Below are 20,256 nucleotides of genomic sequence, written 5' to 3' on the forward strand. Positions count from 1 at the left end.
GATGGTCTCACAATATTTTAGGTGTTCTTGTCATTGACAAATGTTGATATAAATGAGCAAAAAAGAATCCTATCTTCTTATAATAATCAAAAACACAGTAACTGAAAAATCTTACCTTTTTGTCTTTTTAAAGAAAAGATTTATTATTATAACTTCATACCATCTTGATGTATTCTGCTCTCAGATGGTAACTTTGGGAAGGATACTGTTAAAGGCCCTGCACCTGAGGGCACAGACTCCTCCTTTCTTGTGAACACCTAATAACTTTCCTATCTCTGTTTACCTGCTGCCTGGCCAAGGCAGAACAAAACAGAGAGCCACAGTATTTAGGCTAAGAAGTGAAAAAAGTTGTTTCAAGATCCTATTCTCATTCCTCTACCTTAACTGATATGCTGTAACTCATCTATCAAACTCTCTTATAATTGGCATCAAAAACTTTGCTGTATCAAAAACAGGAAAATGTGGTAATTTTGAACAGCTTCAAATAATTTTCTAAGAGTGAAAATATCTGACCATTAAAAAAAAATTCTGTATCATTTAAATAAACTAACCCAGCAACTTCTTCGTGTTGGCCTGAGAAGGCTGCCCCATGTCCAAGCTCATGGATTTCCTGGCTCGGGGACTGGTCTGGCCCACGGTCGGGTAGGAGGCTGCAAGGTATGTCTCAGAACCTTTGGGGGAGGACCATGGCTGATTCTCCTTCAGTGTCCTGAGAGATTTAAACAATTGAGAAGAACTAATTAGCATGGTGACAAATACAACCACTGTTTGCCCCTCCCAATTGGCTGTCCTATTTCCCAAGGACAATAATTAACTAATTTTAAAACTGCACTTTAATGGGCTTTAGGGTACAAGCTCTTCATGTATCCTTAGGATACATGAAGTACCCTAGGAAGGTAGTACCCACTTTCTTGCCATGGTATCTTATACATCATGGGTACTCAATGAATTATACTGCATTGCTTTTTTTTTTAATCAGGGAAAATCAAATCTAGGCACTGTATTATTGGTCTAAAAATCAAAAAAATCAATGATAATTTATACTTAGATAGAACACAGGCAAATTCACTTTTCTTCTTTCCATAACAAAAAGTGCATCTCAAAAATACCATAGGAATGGCTGAAGAATAAGGCTATAAAAAAACCAAGTATGCCTACAAAGCTTTCACATACATTGTTAAAATCTCATGGGGAAGCTGCTGAGAGCTTTTAACCAAAAAGTGGGATGCTGATAAATTGATGACATAAGCTCTACAAATTTAAGATTTCTTTCACATGTTCAATGCTGTACATAAAACTTAGACACTTTAATTGAAATATAGAAAATTCTCCAAATGATGCCATTTTCATGTAATTTCTCCATGTTATAGTGAGAAATCCATTACCCAAAACTATGTACAAAAGCAGACATGAATTGATTACCTTATCATCTAAATCTGTACTATAGAAAACTTTTTAATAACTTTAGTGCGATATGAGTAAATAAACAAACGTGGTGTATCTTATTACAAATCTGTATAGCACAGTTGTCTATCATTAAGCATGTAAGGTTGCTTATATTTCATGTTAGTTTTTTCCTAGGCCTTTTCCTGCAAACCAATACTTTTTAAGATAATCTCTTTTAATTATTCCACTGGTTTGTGCTTAAGAGCCAAAGTAAACATTAGCAATTAGAAGAATGATAACTTTCCTACTACTAACCCACATATAAAATACTGTACATTTACAAAATTAGTTTTGCTTTATACTCTCTGTCTGAATTGTCTTTAGATTCTCCTCTGGATCACTCTGCTGCTCGTCTCCATTAGCATGTAACCCTGAAACCTGATTAGAATTATGTAATCTAAGTGGGAGAAGACCACTTACCTATAGTTAGGGTCGCCATGATGAATGGGATATGTATCCATAGGAACATTTTCCATTGAAATATCAGTAAGAAGGAGAGACTTTCTATGTTTTAGGCTACAGCGACTTCGGACCTCCTCAGACACTGTGAGTAAAGCTAAAAGGAAAAAGAAGGAAGATTAAAAAACTTATCAATCACAAGTATGACATGAAACAGGATATACTTCTTACAACTTCCTGAGGAGAGTAAGAGCCATTAAATGTGCTTATAAAGAGCCCTAAAGAGGTTTAGTGTAAAGTTTAAGGAAACAAGACACTTAGGACAGAGTGTTTATCTTAAAGGGTGTATGGTCTGTTTCAGAAGACTGTGCATAAACATGAACTACATAGAGACTTGATAAGTGCTTTATATTAGCAAGTGGTTTAATGTACATCTGACCTTAACAAACACAAAAAGTAGGCAGGGCAGGTAGTATAAAGTCCACTTCTCAGGTAAGGCAAAAATACTCTGAGATGGTAAATAATTTACCCAAGGTCAAATGATCCAAGCAAAAAGGTTTCCATGAGCTAAATTGGGAATCAACACTTTGTACCAAACGACTATGTTCAAGAACTATATTACACATAAGTATTAAGTGTTGCTAAGTGCAGAAACACAAATCAAGTAAGAGCAAATAGGGAATAGTTTATTGGAATGTGGGGATGGGCAGACATTCTAGGTAAAGAAAATGGCATCAGGAATGAATATTAAAGAGGCAGAAAGGCACTTCAAGGAGATGGCAAGTAGATTTGCTTAAAATAGCCCATCCATTTGGAGAGATAATAAAAAATGAAACTTACGAAATTTAGAGAAAGAACAGAATCAGGAGGGCTGCTTAAGGGCCTAGGATGCTAGGCTGAGGTGCTCAGATTTTAAGACAATAGGAAGCCACATATGTCTTGTATCAAAGGGAACACATTTTAGACTTTAATGCAAATTCTTTTGTAAGAAAAAATGTTTTGGCAACACTTTCAAAATTTTCGCCACCACCAGAGGATCAGACTGTGAAGGCTTTAACCTGCCAAGCAGCCAGCTGAAGGACCCATAGTTGTTTGTATCTTTTGGCAGTCTTTACTTACAGACTTTCTAAGATTAATTTAATCTATTTTGTGTTTTTACCTGCTAGGTAAGCCACGCTCTGTGTATTCACTTCAAATTTGTCACAATTTCTATGTTTATTAACCAAAGTTAGTAGTGTATGCAGAATTCTGACTGTTCTTGCAACAATGGCTGGTGAAGGATGCCTGTATCCTAAAAAAAATAAAAGCAAGAAGTTAATTCATTCTATCAACAGTATTTGTTAAGTTCTTATTCTGTGACTAGCAACTCTGCAAGGAAAAAAAGTATAAGACATAATTCCTGCCTTCAGAGAATACCCATTTGGGAAGGTAAGAAATATGTATGTGAATAGTTCATTACTTACTACAGGAGTAAGTACAAAAATATGTAGAACAGAATATTTCCTGGAACTCTAAGCATCTCAGGAAGAAAAAAATTAGGAAAGATGATGGTGTTTCAAACCACCCTTTCCTTAAAGAAGCACAGGGATTTTTACAAAACCTATGTATTGGAGTTCACATTAAGGTATCTTTTGAAAATAAGGTTCTATTGCTTAAAAATTCTTTTTTTGTTTTAAAGAAAAAAACATAACGACACAGGGAATATATGCTCTTAGAGCCCAAATAATAGGGTTGACTAGAAGACAAGCTTGATTTTGGACAGCTTTTAATCATTAATACTACCCCATTTTAAAATAGGGAATTTCTACACTGAAAATACCTGGAATTTTTTTAGAAATATAGATTCAATAAGCCTTTTATCAGCCCAGTTGCAATCCTTCTTCTTAGTATCTTGTAGTTAAGTGTAATACTTTTTTGAGCAATCCCTATTTACCTTAGAGATTAAAATTGTCAATATTTTTTGCAGAAATTACACAAGGTAGTGCCACAGTGGTGGGCACAGGCATATATATATATATATGAGGTAAAAACTAAGGGAGACTCCATGATTCCTCAAGCCTACAAATCATTTAAATTGATACAGAACTTCAGATTCAAGCTCTAGCTTGAGTCTTTGGTCAAATCCAGTGCTGCTTAAGACCACAGGCTCATGCCAGCTCCTTATCCCAGGACTTACTTTACACTGCTTTGGACTCTGACTCTTCACTATATGCTCTTCCTATTAACTGCAGCCTCCGGCCATTACTGCTCCATGTTAATAAACCAAAGCTGATGCACAGTGAAGTCAGCAGTGGGGAGCAAAGCCAGGTTAGGGAGGAAATGAGATGGCTCTGAGGAATAGCTGCACATCGTGGCTTTAAGTAATATAGAAATTTGGAGGGATAAGAGTCGGGTACCAGAAGATGAGGTTCTGTGGTACGTAATAATGGGACTGATCAACAGTAAATTAGAAAACAAGTTGAAGAAAATCTGTGACCAAATCTTTAAGACATTTTCTAACATGGGTTACTCAAATAATATTTATTGATTTGCAGTCTGTTTTATTTTGATAATCAAAAAGATACTTAAGTAGTGTTAACTAATGATACAGCTATTCAGTACTTAGAAATATTATAAGAATCAACTTTTTTGCTTCTTAAAGGAAATCTGGTATTTGATGTGGAAATTAGCCTCTACTATAATACATATTGAACAAAAACATAACTCAGAACAGATACAGTTTGCATTTAAAGACATGAGCCAAATTATTTCAATTTATTTCAACCAGTTATTTTAATTACTTCTGGTTTCTTGATGCCATTTCATAAAAATATTCTGACACAAGGCCTCTACCTTTTAAGAGGTGTCCAACCAGTGCGAAGTTAAAGTTAGAGTTGAAATTGAGTCCAACAAAGTGATCCATTTGCTTGCAGTGCCATTCCAGAGGATTCCGGATTGCCATAAATACTTCCTCTGGGCTCTATTAAAGATAATTATGAGATGGTTGATGGGGTTCACACAGGAACTTTCCTTAAAGGATCACTTACTGATTTTCAGTTGTGTTTAAAAGCTATGACAGGTTAAGTAATCCTTTCAAGTTGAGGAAAATTATTTTCAGATGACTACAGAAAACCATAGAACATTTAAGGTACTACAGACAAATTAGTGCAAGACAGTCAGTCAAGTATATAAATAAGAAGATGATGGAAGATGATTTACAATGCAAAATAAATGACTGTTAATTTACATCCTTGTGGCTTTTTAAAAATTAGAATTATTGTTATTTTAAATAAGAATATCCATTGAATTGTAGCTGGTATTTTGTGTACTACAGTGACTAAAAGTTCAAGAGAACAAAGAGAGTTCATATTTTCTGAGTGTCTGCAGTATATATATAATGTTAAATGTATTACTGTACTGAAACCTTAAAGCGATCCTATGCAGGTTATTGGCTCCACTTTACAGATGTATTTATTAATTCATTTATCATTCTTTTGCTTATCAAATGATTATGTGTTTTTCATGTGCCAAGCATGGCTCTATGCTCTGCAAATACACCAGTGAACTAAACAGACAAAAACTACCTGCCCTGGTGAATTTTACATTATAGTGTGAGATAATAAGGAAATTAAAATTCAAAAATTTTAGGCAACTTGCTCAGGATAATTAAGATTTTAACAGTGTTTCCTAAAGTGTGGCTCCAGAAATATCTGCTTTAAAGTCACTAAAGATGCTTGTTTAAATGTGGAAAGTACCAGGTTCTGTCTCAGAATCATGGGAGGTGGGTAAGGTCCAGGAATTTCACCTTTTTTTTTTTTAAAAGAAGCCCAGTGATTCCCTTATGCACAGAGATTTTTGAAAGCAAACAACTGAAGGTGTTTAGGGTCATGTTTAGGTCTGTCTAGATTTCTATCTCAAAGAAAGAAAAGCATGAGTATATAAAATAAATGTTGAGAAATGTTTAGAGCACATTATTTATAATGAAGAAGAAAAGAGAAACAAATCAAATGTTCATTCATGGGCAAATGGTTGAATAAATTGTGGTTCATGCATACTATACAGTATTCTGTAGCATGAGAAAGAATTATACATACATTCACACATGTGTGTTTGTGTACATATATATATACATGTATGCCTAGATGTTCACTTCATATGTTAAATAAAAAAGCAAGTTCCAGAATATTATGTAAAGTATTATTACTAACTTACTATATGTATAATTTGTTTTTCTCAGTGTTATTGAGGTATACCTGACAAAGATATTAAAGTGTACAACATGATGATACGATAGATACATACATTGTGAAAGGATGTCTTCCCCACCCACCCCATCAAGTTAATGTGAACATATTCATCACCTCACATATTCATTCACACACACACCCCTTTTTTTGGTGAGAACATACAAGTTCTACTCTCTTAGCAAATTTCAATTATACACTTCAGTGATATCCACTATAGTCACCATGTGACACATTAGATCCTCAGACCTTATTCATATGCATCCTGGTGACTTCTAACAGCTTTAACTCAGATTCCTAGTACCCTGGGGCACTGGATTCAGTATCAGCAATTGCTAAAGGGCTGTTCTGGCAGTGAGATTGCCAACACAGATACTCCTGGACAAACACTTCATTTATAAATATTCTTAACTTCTGATCACCATTGTCCCAGGACAACCCCAGAAAAGAGTAATGAGGATTAGGAAAGAGGGGCTCTGGTCCTAAACCAGCTGTATGAATGTGGCTAGTCACTTCTTTGTTCTTTTCCATTTTGTAAAGTAGAAGTCTGACTGAAAAACTTCAAGGTAGCTTCTATGTCTCAAATTTTGTTTCCACACGTTCCAGAGTCCAAGCTTTATTGGGTCTATACTACACTTGGCAGACTAATCAAATAATGTTTGGATCAGGTATCTTGACACTTAAAACCATGCTCCTATTCCTGGTTTCTTTCCACCCACAGCTCTGTTCAAGCTCACTTCAAGCAAATTTCTTGTTATACACACACATCTATCTTTAAAAAAAATTGCTCTCTTTTCTCTTAGACTCTTTCCATTTTTCTCCAAAGACAAAAGGAACGTAATTTCATACTGTTATATTCCCTCCTCCATACTCTATGAACCAAAATCCAACCTCAGTCAAGACTGATAAATGTTAAGAGGGGTGCTAATCATATGTTTTAAAGTGAAATTAGGCAAAACAAAAAATTAGTGCAATTAACCCAAAAGTTTCCTTTAGATGCTTCAGCCTCCTTACCTGCTTCTGATTATAACTATTTTTTTCATTAAGTATTCAATAAAAATAAGCTTATTTTTAGATTATTTTTTCATATTTGAATTGGGTTGTAGAGAATGCTAACCTTTACCTTTGGGATCTGAAGTTAAAATAATGAATACACAGTGCATAGTCAGCATAGAGCCTAGCAACATAGCTATTATTACTACTTGGTATTTTTTATCCCTGATCTATTTATTAATATTGAGTGAGTACTGCTTTCTGCTATTTTTATATAGAAGATATACAGTAAAGTTTAAATAGTTTTTTATAAGCCGATAAGGAATTATACTCACAATATGTTGCATTACAGAAATTCATATTTCAGTCATGGACCTCTTCTGATGTTAAAAGGACAACAACGAAAGAAGGAGAAGTTCTAAATGTATGGAATCTAGGACCAGCAGAAGGCTTGCTTACCTTGTCATTGAATATCCGGAGACTGTCCAAGGTGTGCAGGTTTTGTTCAAGAAGCGCAGTGCCTGCTGAATACAAGTTGACCTCATCGAGCTGTAGCACAGCCACAGCAACCCAGAAGAGGGCTTTGTGCAGGGGGGAGTCCTGGCAAAGGGGATGCACTCCACGTTAGTAAGATGAACCACAGAGCAGTCTCACTCAAAGTACACTGCAGTATGAAACAAAGCATGTTATCCCCCAAATTACACGTTTTCTTCTTTTGGGGAAGGTAAATATATAGAAATAGAAGCTTCTCTTCTATTCTGTAAGTATGAGTCAGGCCGGGAACTTTAGCATCTCTTTGATTTCTCCCTGTTCTTTGATTCTAGAATCCCCAGTCACCAAGTTTTATTGATTCTTCCAAAGTAGTCTCTCTCGCATCTCTTTACTGCTGACACTACTCTATGACAACTTTTTTTATGCTAAATGTGATTCTTTTCACCTCCAGTTTTGCCCTACTTCAATCCACTGTGCAATCAACTTATAAGACTAACCCTTCTAAGTCCTGCTTTTGTCATATTACTGATCTGCTTGAAAACATAATGTTGAATGTTAGTTGTATCCAATCTTCTCACTATTCTCCTGAAAAGTTTCTCCATAACAACTAGAATGATTTACCCACCATCCCTCTATGGTCCCAGCATTTTTGTACAATCCTCCTGCTATACACGTTTGTGGCTCAAGGCTTTCCCCCTTTCTCTACACTAAATCCTACCTGATTCTTTCACTGTAGTTTAAACTCTACCCTTTCAACTTCCCTGCCACCATTACCAGGACTAGTAATCCCTTGTTGTTCTGAATTAAAGACATTTACCTTTGGGAACCCTTATGTAGCAATATGATATATGGGAAAATAAATGGCTTGAGAGTCAGAAAGCCTTGAACTAGAATTATAGTTCTGCCTTTCATTAGGTATGTGACCTTGGGCAAGTTACTTAACCCTTCTGAGGGTTTTATCTTACAAGGCTTAGAGTTTTTATAAAACATATAACTCAGTATCAGGAACATACAGGCATACCTTGTTTTATTATACTTAGCAGACACTGTTTTTTTACAAATTGAAGATGTGTGGCAACCTTGTGTTGAGCAAATCTACTGGCACCAGTTTTTCAACAGCATCTGCTCATTTTTTTGGGTCTCTGCGTCATATTTTAGTCTCCCTCACAATATTTCAGACCTTTTCATTATTATTATCATATTTGTTATGGTGATCTATGATCAGTGATCTCTGAAGTTGCTTTTTTAATTGTTTTGGGATGCCACAGCCACACCCATATAAGACAGTGAACTTAAATCAATTAAATGTTATGTGTGTTCTGACTTTTCTACCGACAGGCCACTCCCCCATTTTTCTCCTCTCCTCAGGCCTCCCTATTCCCTGAAAAACAGCAATATTGAAATTAGGCCAATTAATAACCCTACAATGGCCTTTAAGTGTTCTAGTGAGAGGAAGAGTCACATGTCTCTCACTTTAAATCAAAAGCTAGAAATTATTAGTGAGGAAGGCATGGTGAAAGCTGAGAAAGGCTCACAGTCAGCCCTTTTGTGCCAAACTTTAGTCAAGTTGTGAATGCAAAGGAAAAGTTCTTGAATGAAATTAAAAGTGCTACTTCAGTGGGCACACGAATGATAAGAAAGCAATACAGCCTTATTGCTGATATGGGGAAAGTTTTAGTGGTCTGGATAGACTATCAAACCATCTAATCCAGAGCAAGGCCCTAACTCTCTTCAATTCTAGGAAGGCTGAGATAGGTGAGGAAGCTACAGAAGAAACTCTTGAAGCTGGCAGAGGTTGGTTCATGACATTTAAAGAAAGAAACCATCTCCATAACATAGCAGGGAAGCCGCAAGTGCTGATGTAGAAGGTGCAGCAAGTTATCCAGAAGATCCAGCTAAGGTAAGTTATGAAGGGGGCTACACAAACAACAGATTTTCATTATAGACAAATCAGCCTTATCATGGAAGATGACATCTAAGACTTTTACAGATAGAGAGGAGAAGTCACCTGTGGCTTCAAAGCTTCAGAGGACGGCCTGAATCTTGTTAGGGGCTAATGCAGCAGAAGCCAATGCTCACTGACCACTTACAAAATCCTAGGGCCTTTAAGAATTATGCTCAGTTTACTCTGCCTGTGCTCTGTAAATGGAACAAGAAAAGCGTGGATGGCAGTTTTCATAAACACGTCTGTTTATAACATGGTTTACTGAACATTTTAGGCCCACTGTTGAGACCTGCTGCTCAGAAAAAGATTCTTTCAAAATATTACAGCTCACTGACAATGTACCTGGTCACCCAAGAGCTCTGATCGAGATATACAGTGAGAATTATGTTATTTTCATGCCTACTAACACAACATCCCTTCTTCAGCCCACGGATCAAAGATTATGACTTTAAATTTTATTCTTTAAGAAATACATTTTGTAAGGCTATGGCTTCCTCTGATGGGTCTGAGCAAACTGAAAACCTTCTGGAAAGGATTCACCATTCTAGATACCATTAAGAATATTTGTAATTCATGGGAAGAGGTCAAAATAACATGAATAGGAGTTTGGAAGAAGTTGATTCAACCCTCATAGATGCCTTTGAGGGGTTCAAAACTTCTGTAGAGGAAGTAACTACAGATGTGGGGGAAACAGCAAGAGAACTGGAATTAGAAGTGGAGCCTAAAGATGTGACTGAATGGCTGCCATCTCATGATAAAATTTGAACTGAGAAGGAGTTACTCCTTATGGATGAGCTTCTAAAGAAAATAGTTTCTTGAGATGGAATCTACTCCTGGTAAAGATGCTGTGAAGACTGTTGAAATGACAACGAAGCATTTAGAATATTCCATTAACTTAGTCAATATAGCAGCATAAGAATTTAAGAAAATGGACTCCAATTTTGAAAGAAGTTCTACTGTGGGTAAAATGTTACCAAACAGCATCCTACACTACAGAGAAATTGTTCATGACAGGAAGAGTAAATCGACGCAGTCAAGTTCATTGTCTTATTTTAAGAAATTGCCACAGCCACCCCAACCTTCAGCAACCTCCACCTTGATTAGTCAGCAATCAACACTGAGGCAAAATCTGCCACCAGCAAAAAGATTATATGAAAGTTCAGATGATGGCTAGCATTATTTAGTAATGAAGTATTTTTAAATTAAGGTATGTATATTGTTTCTTTAGACATAATGCTATTGAACACTTACTAGACTACAGTATAAACATGACTTTCATATGCACTGGGAAAGCAAAAGATTTATTTGACTCACTTTATTGTGATATTCACTCTATTGCAAATTTGCTTTATTGCGTTGTCCAGGCACTGAACCTGCAATCTGCCTGTACAGGTATTTATTTCTCTGTCATCTTCCTCAGATCTGTCATACCTTTTTTACTCAACAACAGAACTATGTAATTTTAGGGCTGGATGATAATACTATGCCTTTATCTAATCTCATATACTCATTTTATCAAGGTGGAAATATATGTCCAGATGTCAAGTGATCTGCTCAAGGTCACAAAGTTGAGATGAGCTCAGGCCATTCTAAAACAGTGGCTGCATCATTTTATTCCTTTTAAATATCATCTTCACATAGCACCCAAGCTCTTTTCATGATCAGGTGTACTTTATCGGCCTTTTATTTCTCTATAGTAATGATCACAAACTAACACACTGTGTATTTTACTTACTTTGTTTATTATCTGTCCAACTCTCAACTCCTACCTACACTCATCCCAGGATATAAGCTCCATGAAGGCAGGGAATTTTATTCGCCTGTTCAATACTCATTTCTAGCACTTAAAACAGTACGTAGCAAAGAGCAGATACTCAGTTAATACTTATTGGATGGAAGAATTAAGAATATGTATACTTATCTTTCCTTTAGTACTCTAAGACAAAAAAGTTACAAGCACTTGCCAACCTAACTCTCCATGCTTACTCTTCCTCTAATGTAAGTACTTCAAAAAAACTAAATTTTAAGACGAAGAGTTCTGCTTTATAACTATAGCTTTTCCTTTGTCACTTCTTCTCAACCCAACTTATTTTCTGAACTCTTTGAAAGAAAAGAAATAACATTTAACACAGTACCCAAAATGAACACACTCATTTTCTATACAATCATTACCTTATTAAGAAGTGGTTGTAATTTGGTTAGTGCTATTACTGTAGCTTCTATCAGAACTTGACTGTTGTAAGTATCAGGTCCTTTTAAGCAACTCTCAAGTGCCTTTTAGGGAAACAGAATTCTTTATTTTACTTTCATTGAAATAAAACATTGACTACTAAACTGAACCTGAGAATTAGTTCAGGAAAAATTCCTTATTTTAAAAATCCTTGAACTATTTCCAGTGCTATGATGATTTGGTAGCTAGCTCAATGAGCACTTGGGTTCTTATTTTTTAGTATTTCTATGTTGCAAGCCAGGCATTATTATAGTAATTACAAGTTATACAATTTTATATAAGGCTAGTCTTACCACAGTTAAGTGCTTTGAAAACTGATAAAATATTAACAGTACCTTTTTAGCAAAAGAGATAATACTTATTTTCTTTTTAAAATATATTCTTTAGAGAACTACAATAAAGAAAATAATCAAAATCCATTTTTAAAGAATAAGCAACATATAAGACATTTTATTAAATTCAAATTTAAATATCCCTTAGAAAAAAAGTCCAAGATATACTTTACAACTTGGGAACCACAAATATTTGGGAGGATGGAAAGGGAGGTACCTTGCTAAGAATACGGATAATTTGCTTTATCTGCCCATGAGACACTCGTTTGCTAATACAGCCAAAGACAACAAGAGCTCTTGGTTGCAAGGATGGATTATACTGGAATGCAAATCTGCAATCAGAAGAGCGCTTATTAGAATCTTTGTGCTTATATATACTAAATAATTAAAATGCTGATTATGCAGAAATTTCTATCTTTCAACAGTACACATACTTTTACTTTTAGTTAAATTTATTTGGGACGTACCTTTGAGCTAGTTCTGTCCACTGGTCCAGCCACTTGCATGTTGGAATATCTCTCATGCATGCCTGAAAAACAGGATACTCTGAATATATTTAAGTACAGAGATGTTTTTAGACACATTTCAAAAATGTTTATTGTAATGTCATTAAATATATGACACATATCTCCGGTAAATACATCCCATGGGAGGATTTTCATTTAAGCATTAAGTGCAAAACAGCAGAATAAAGCAGTATTTGTTCCGCATAGTACTAGTGGCCTTTAGAAAATGATCTTGGTTTCTTATTTTGCTCGTATACCTCCATGATCTCCAACAAAGCTTCTGTGACTGTTTCCAAGGAAGTCAGGGCAAAAGTCTCTCTCTCATAGGAGCCAGGTGAGAATGACCTGTCCCGGTAACTGGAGCGGAAGGCAATGACCGCAGCTGACTTGACTTTGCTAATGCCAAACAGCAAGTAAAATTTGGGTAACGAGAACTCTGTTAAACTGAGTCTCAAAACTTGCTTGGTCTCTTCTGTAAAAGAAAAAAAGGACAAGTAAAGACTTGAAAGATATTTAAAAGATTCTAAAGTGCCATGTTTTATTTCGAATTTAGACAATTTGAATATCATAGCAAAATTATATAACCATACTTCCTACACCAAACCTGCAGATATATTATCTTAGTGTTCATTGCTTAAGCTCCATCTTTCTACAAATCTGTGCTAGTGATTAATGCAACACTGTCAACTGGCGCTGAGTCTTCACCCTGTGTGATAGCTATAAGATTCTACCTGACAAATGCGCACAGAAAATTCTTGCTACAGGTTGATATGGAATGGAAGTAATTTATCCTTTTTCCTTTTGATAATATTTCAAGTCATTACCACAGGTTTCAATACGCAGCTTGATGTTAAGACACCATAATAAACAAAAAGATAATGTATGCCAATCAGGTGATATAAAATGGAGACAGGGAGTGGTGAAACACAAATTACTTTCCTGGAACTTACCACTAAAATGAAGCTGTGAACAGGTACACAGAGAATGAATTATGTTAATGACCAATCCATGTGTGGATGCTCTAAGGGAGAGTGGCCCTGTGGCTACTAAGAAAGTAACGACATGGAAGAGGTAGGGGAGGTGAGCTGCCACATCAAGGGAATTGTTGAAGGACAGCATCAGCATGTAGCGTGCCAGAATAGCAATGTCATCCCACATGAGATGTTGTTCTAAAGTAGGAGTAGGAGATAAGCATGTCTTGTCAATTATTTTGCACATCCTTCCAATAACCTGTAAAGAAACAGAATTTTAAAAACATGGGGGCTAAAAAAGGTATTATCACAAAATAATGCAGTTTAACTTTAACATGACTAGTTACAGAAGGAAAAATCCTTCAGACAATAAAAACAGACATATTGTGTCATAGTCCAGAAGGCAAAGGAAAAGTGATTACCTTGCTTGAAACCAATTTCACATTTCCAGAAGCCAGAGCTACAGCGGTATCTGCCATCACCTCAGCTTTTACGGACCCCAAGCCGCCCGTCGCACTGGTTTTGATGAAGCTGTCTAGCACAACGTCAAGGAGGTCGGTGATCTAGAGGGAGAGGGAAAAGTCACGGGTGAGCCATTCTACAACTTGATTTTTAATTTGAAAATACTTCAAGGATATCAGCCCAATTAATATGAAAGCTCTATTTTCCTTGAAGCCTCCAAAATACTAGGTTTTATTTAGACATCTGTCAGTAAATTTAATTTACTATAAAATATCCAGAAAAGGATGAGACTGCTCACTTGATTCCCTCAGAGATTAAGACTGGTATTCAAAAATTTAGAGTCTCTACATATGTTATTTTCATTAACTTGTGAAGCACCTCTGTTCTCTTCTAAGACAGTAATATATGAGCAATATTAAATACAGTTACTTTAAAATAAAGGAAATGACATCAAGTACTGACTATAAAACTGACTCCAAGGTCATTTAGAACTATTTGGAGTGTTTGCAGCATTGTTTGCATGAGGGTATTGCTCCTTAAGTGATTAATTTGAAGAAATGAGAAGAGTAACTCTTGTCAGATAAAAAATAAAATGTTACATTATACTCTGTATTTTAATTCTGGTATTCTTATGCTAGAACTATATATGAAAAGCAAGTATCTCAAATAATATCATTAATAAACATTTACTTATACCTACAGTATGTAGTGCACTAGAATATTTTTTTAAGCACTATTTACTAGAAACATTATCAGATATTTACAGTTAAATTTTATATAATTATGCCATGGAGAAGAGTGTTAATTAGTTTTTCTCTGGCTCTGAGACATGCATTAGACATTTACACTTTGAACTAGGTCAAGAATTAGGCAGGTGTCTGCATGCTTCCTGAATGAGGGGACTATCTTTCCACGGTTATATCCCTAATGCCTAGCGCAGTGCTTTGTAGTGTAGGTTTTAGATAAGCACTTGAGCAAACTCATACCTGCCCAAGGCTCCCCCATATTTTTGCTTGAATAGATGGGTACATCTGTTTCTCATTTATGGTCATTGTTATCAGCTTATCAAGGATAGCAGTAACTCTTTGTCGTTTGGCATCATCATTGTGCTTACAGAAACGGACTAGATTCGACAGCCATGGAGTCATATATTCCAGACAAAGGTGTTTCAATTCAATACCTGAGGAGAAAAAAACACACTATTAACTTAGATGGGCAATGAAAATTACATCAGCAATTATTTAAAAATAAAGGATGCGGAGAAAAAAGGGGAAAGATAAAGACCATTTCCAAGAGTCAGGCCTACAGAAGAGACTTGGCCAACATATTATTGAGGACAGAGGTGAAACATGAGAACAAGTATTGAAGAAAGTAAGCTTAAAAAACCCATAAGCCAGTTTTAATAAAGTTATATCTCATTTTTTTCCCTTTTAATCATTTCTTTTCTAGTTAAAAATTTCAGTAAGTTTTATTCTAGTTGTAAAAGGAATATGTGGTAATCATGGGAAGTTTGGTAAAAAGGGAAAGCATCCCCACAAAAATAAAACTGCTGTTGATATAATGCTGTATTATCTTCTCTCTCCTTAGGCTTTCAAATCTATGTGGAGATAATGGACATTTATGTGTGTGTATAACCTACTCCAACATATAACCTACTCCAACTCCTTCACAAAAATTAGGATTACACTATATATGCAGTAGGTTCTGAATTTTTTCTCACTATATGTTATACTGAGATTATTCACTCATCATTAAAAATTCTCCAAATCTATTCACCATTTCCTATATTTCCATCTATCACTTTTTTGCTTCATAAGTCCTTACGTACCCAGGGAGCAATTGAATATTCTTTTCCTCCTCTTTTTTTTTCTAATGGTCTGGCTTTTATATTCAAGTCTTACATATAGCTAGAATTTATTAATTTGGTATCTTGTGGTTTGGGGTAAAGATGAAGACCCAACTCAATTCATTTTCCAATCTTATTTCTTCAGTGATTTAATATTTTCTCCTTCAGTCTGTGATGCTTATGTATCAATCTGTTTTTCTTATGCTGATCTGACTGCTGATTCTTGAACAGCTATGTTTCAATTATTGTATGGTTATAATACATTCATAGATCTGTAATATCAGGTCTCAGTTTTCCTTCCTTTCAACATTTTCTTAGCTATTGTACTTTCAAGTGAAATTTGTAATCATTTCAAGTTCTACCTCATCCTTAATCCTCAAATCCCGTAGCTATTTTTTTATAGGATTACACTGAATTTGTAATAATCAGGGAAGAATTGTTCATTCTGGAACAAAATATGCCTCTCCATTCACCCAGATATGTTTTTTATATTAATATTTCTCAATAAAGCTTTACACTTTGGTCAAGTCTTACATGTTTTCTTTTTAGAGTTACATGGCTACATCTCTTATTTAAAAATATATATAAATAAAGTGATCTAGTTTGGATGAACTGTCAAAGCTTTCAATTACCTAATACAGAAAAATCAAGAAATGTGTTTGAATGCAGAAAAAGAAGTTTTATGTACTATGAAGAGAGAAAGGAAATAAGCTGGAAGAGCAACATTTATACTTCTACAGGGTATGAAGATAGACAGATGTCAAGAGGGGATGTTAAATTTATGAGACTTATTAAAGCCAAGTCAGGACTTGACTCTGGACCCTATATTACGTTCCACTGCATTCTCCATGAACTGTACATGAAAAATAAAATCATAGTTCAAAGTGAACCTGAAAAAAAGAAAAAATGACTACTTCCCAAAAAGCAAGGAGATAATGTGAATACTTCACTCATTTGGAATAATCTGCTAAGAAGAGAATTGCTGAAGCTAACTAAACTGAAATATAGTGCAAAAAATACTTGGAACTGGTCTAGAGATGTTAGGTATCAAAATCTTGCCACTTTGCTTTTATTGCCATAATTTTTCTTGGATTTCTCAATCTGGTCTACCAGTGAGTTCCTTCAGTTACAGAGTACCACAGAGAAAAAATCAGAAGAGGCAAAGAAAGTGAAAATATAATCAAAGATTTCACTGGCAAATTCTGAAATGAAAGGGTTCTCTCTGAATCTTCTTAGAATTACTGTTAGTATTAAAGAAAATTATCATTACTTACTAGATTTGCTAAATCCAGAAATACACTCTTCCAAAAATTCTAAGGTGAGGTGTGGCTCATTGGCTGCCAGTGTCTTACTAATAGAGACAATAAAGAGGGTGTTGTTGGCAGGGATACATAAACCTGATGTCTCTAGTAACTGGCCCTCGATTTTTAAATTAAAGGTACAAGTTAAGGCACACAGGAGATTATAGGCAGCTGACCTAGGAGAAAACACAAATGAAGTTGTTTTAACACTTTTTCTTATAATTTCAAAAATTTTTCATTGACATACAACTTACGATTCCATTGTAAAGCATAATCAATTACCTTTAAATTTTGTAAATAATTAGAGATACAATATTATGATTTTATGACAAACCTAAGATACTCCTTTATCATTTAGGGATTTATTATTATTATTATTAAAGAGGTTCTGGCCATAATCAGAGGTGCACTGTGAGGCTTCTGAGGCAGGTGAGTGTAAGACCTTTCTAAGACATTCCAGTGGCATACAAAAAAAAGAGGTGTGCTCCTAAGGTATATCAATAAAGTTAGAATAAGGCATATCATATTTTCAGTGAAGCCAAACCTCAAAATTGTGGTTCCCCCTCCCACTGAATCCATTTATATTGAGGATCCTAAGACAAAAATGTGATGGCCCCTCATCAAATTAGATGTTAAAATCTTTCACCAGTATCTACTGAATTTCTTTATGGGTAGCTTATAAATCACACTACAAGCTGGAGGTCAACAAATTTTGTAATATAATTAAGCTCTCCCCTTTTTTCCTTCCATGAACTCCTTCAGTAACATATAACCACTGAATAAAACATAAGATATATTCAGGTTCCATTAGAAACAAAAATTCCCTTATAGATGTCTAAAAATATACTTAAGCAATTTAGGAGACAGCTTAAACTCAGATCCAATTTTTAGATTTGAATTTTTCTCTGCTATCCACAGAAGAAATCGTTTGACTGCTCAGTAAATTTCAGGTTTTCCTTACCTCTGAGCTTCCATCATTCCAATATATTTATGCAACAACAGTACAGGGAGATAAAACCACTGAAATTTAAGTCTACCTAAAGGCTTCTTCTCTGGCATGACATGCTTCAGCAAAAGCAGAAGCTGTCAGCTTGCTTTATTTTAGAACAGGCTCATTCAAGCTTACAATTGTTAGAAGACTGTTAGCATTCTTTTATGAGGAAATCTGAATTAGAAATTAAAGGTAGACCTATAGGTAGGCCATTTTCCTAAAATAAGAATATTAATATTTTGTTTCTAAGTTTATGAATCTCTAACTCCTAGGATTTGAATTATACTATTTAATCATGGACTTTTACTCTGAATAGTTCAACAGCTATAAAGAATTGGGGTTCATCAAACTGGTGGCAGGTGCCATAGACTCCTCCAACATAATGACAGCTGTGCACACACAAAATTTTGTGTGGAATTTTTGGGAGTTCATGGATCCCAGGTGGCCCATCCAGGTAAAGAATTCTTGTTGATTTTTTTTTTTCTTTTAAGTAAGGGAGTCCTAAAAGGTCTGCTTATAAAACTTAGGTTATATTATACCATAGGGAAGACTTTCTGAAGCTAAGAATTTGTATTTGCAAAAATCATGATGGTCATAAGGTACCTAGGACAAAGAATTGTTCACCTGAAAAGGAAAAGGTAAAAGAGGGAAGGGGTGCAAAGAGACGTTGGCAGAGGAATGTGGTAGGGGAGGGAGGTTGGGAGGAAGTTAATATTTACTAAGCACAAACTATTTGCTAGGTGATACACTATATTATTAGGACCTTGCCCAAAGTCATACATAGTAGCCAATCTAGATTTAAAACACATCTACTGACTCCATAGGCCACACTCTTTCCTCACTCATGTTCAGATTAGTAAACCTCAACAGAACCATTTATTCTCTGCTCAGTGATAACTATAGTTGTCTTAAGATTTCCTTCAGGAATTTTGTTAAAAGTCAATAGACAGAAAACATGCGATGTTATTGTCTGAGTATCTGAACATTAAACCCTCCTTTGTCAAACAATGATAATCTAATTTGTGAGGAAACTTAATAGTAATATACTTTTGAACATGGAAGAACTTAATTAGAGGAAGAGAAACTCAATTCAGGTGATGTAAAAAAAAAAAAAAAGATTTTTTTGTAAAAAACCTAAAGAAACAAAACTGCTATGTTGTATGTTTCAGATGAAAGTTCCCTGGAGAAAGAATACGTATTGGTGGTTTAGTGTGAATCACCCTACTCAGAAGTCCACAGTTCATGTGAATCCCCCACAGCATGATGAGGTCAGGCTGGTTAGCCAACAGAGCACACCTTCCAATTGAGAGTACTAAGACAAAGGCTGCTTTAAACGCTTATTAAGTGGTCTCATTTTAAGAAGCAGCAAACCCTGAATAAAGTTGAAGAAAACTTGTAAAAAACATACCGTAAACTAGGGTCTGAGCTGCCTAAGTTAAGTAATGCAATATTGAGCAGTGTCCCAGGGACATCTTTTGGCCGAATCTTGGTGTGCTGGGGGATGGAGTCAGGCTGCGACAGCTCCCAGCGTGTGCGGATGTGAATGATGGACTGGACAATGGCTTCACACTCCTGGTGCATGAAGGTGAGTGGTGTGCCCTGGTTTGCAATGGTTAAGGTGAACTGATTCTCATCCACTAGGCAGATCTCTTCAATTTCTGAAGCATAATAGATATCATTTAGGAAGACTGATTGCCCCAGGACTTTTGTTCGCTCTGCTGAGGTTACTTGAACAGCAGTAGAACCAACCTGGAAAGTGGTGGTGACAGGGTGGGGTGGAGAAGAATTAAATTCAATTACATAGAACTTTCTCTAAAAACTAACCAAACAAAATATTATGATTGCTATTTAAGGAAAAACTACCCCCATTATACACTCAAATGGGTTCAATAATTATTATGATAAATGCTTTCAAAACAGTTGGAAAACATCAGAAAAAACATTTTATTTTTTAAAAAGTAGAAAATCCTATAGATAATTACTGATTTTTATCCTGAAGATTCATGTTCTCCAGTCTGCAAAAGGCATTATGTTAACTCTCAATAGGTAATTTCCACTTTCCACACATTCCTACCATTTAACTGATGCATACAGTAAACTGCCCTCCCTACAACATTCT

At 35.4% G+C, this 20,256-nt stretch overlaps 1 protein-coding gene across 6 annotated transcripts in view; it reads right to left on the reverse strand.

Moving 5' to 3' along the window:
* Positions 1–20,256, reverse strand: part of NF1 (neurofibromin 1) — a 274,044-nt gene that overhangs the window by 20,772 nt on the left and 233,016 nt on the right. For all 6 annotated transcript variants that reach the window (XM_073235129.1, XM_073235127.1, XM_073235128.1 and 3 more), the window contains 14 exons: positions 19,546–19,886; positions 17,120–17,322; positions 14,986–15,179; positions 13,960–14,100; positions 13,517–13,796; positions 12,824–13,038; positions 12,528–12,589; positions 12,278–12,392; positions 11,671–11,772; positions 7,521–7,661; positions 4,678–4,804; positions 3,005–3,136; positions 1,867–2,002; positions 552–709 (listed from right to left, as the gene is read on the reverse strand). In XM_073235129.1, coding sequence (XP_073091230.1) covers positions 552–709; positions 1,867–2,002; positions 3,005–3,136; positions 4,678–4,804; positions 7,521–7,661; positions 11,671–11,772; positions 12,278–12,392; positions 12,528–12,589; positions 12,824–13,038; positions 13,517–13,796; positions 13,960–14,100; positions 14,986–15,179; positions 17,120–17,322; positions 19,546–19,886 — 2,347 coding nt within the window. The remainder of the gene's footprint in view (positions 1–551; positions 710–1,866; positions 2,003–3,004; positions 3,137–4,677; positions 4,805–7,520; positions 7,662–11,670; positions 11,773–12,277; positions 12,393–12,527; positions 12,590–12,823; positions 13,039–13,516; positions 13,797–13,959; positions 14,101–14,985; positions 15,180–17,119; positions 17,323–19,545; positions 19,887–20,256) is intronic.

This window comes from Manis javanica, chromosome 4 (assembly GCF_040802235.1).
Source record: "Manis javanica isolate MJ-LG chromosome 4, MJ_LKY, whole genome shotgun sequence".
In the NCBI taxonomy this organism is placed as follows: domain Eukaryota; kingdom Metazoa; phylum Chordata; class Mammalia; order Pholidota; family Manidae; genus Manis; species Manis javanica.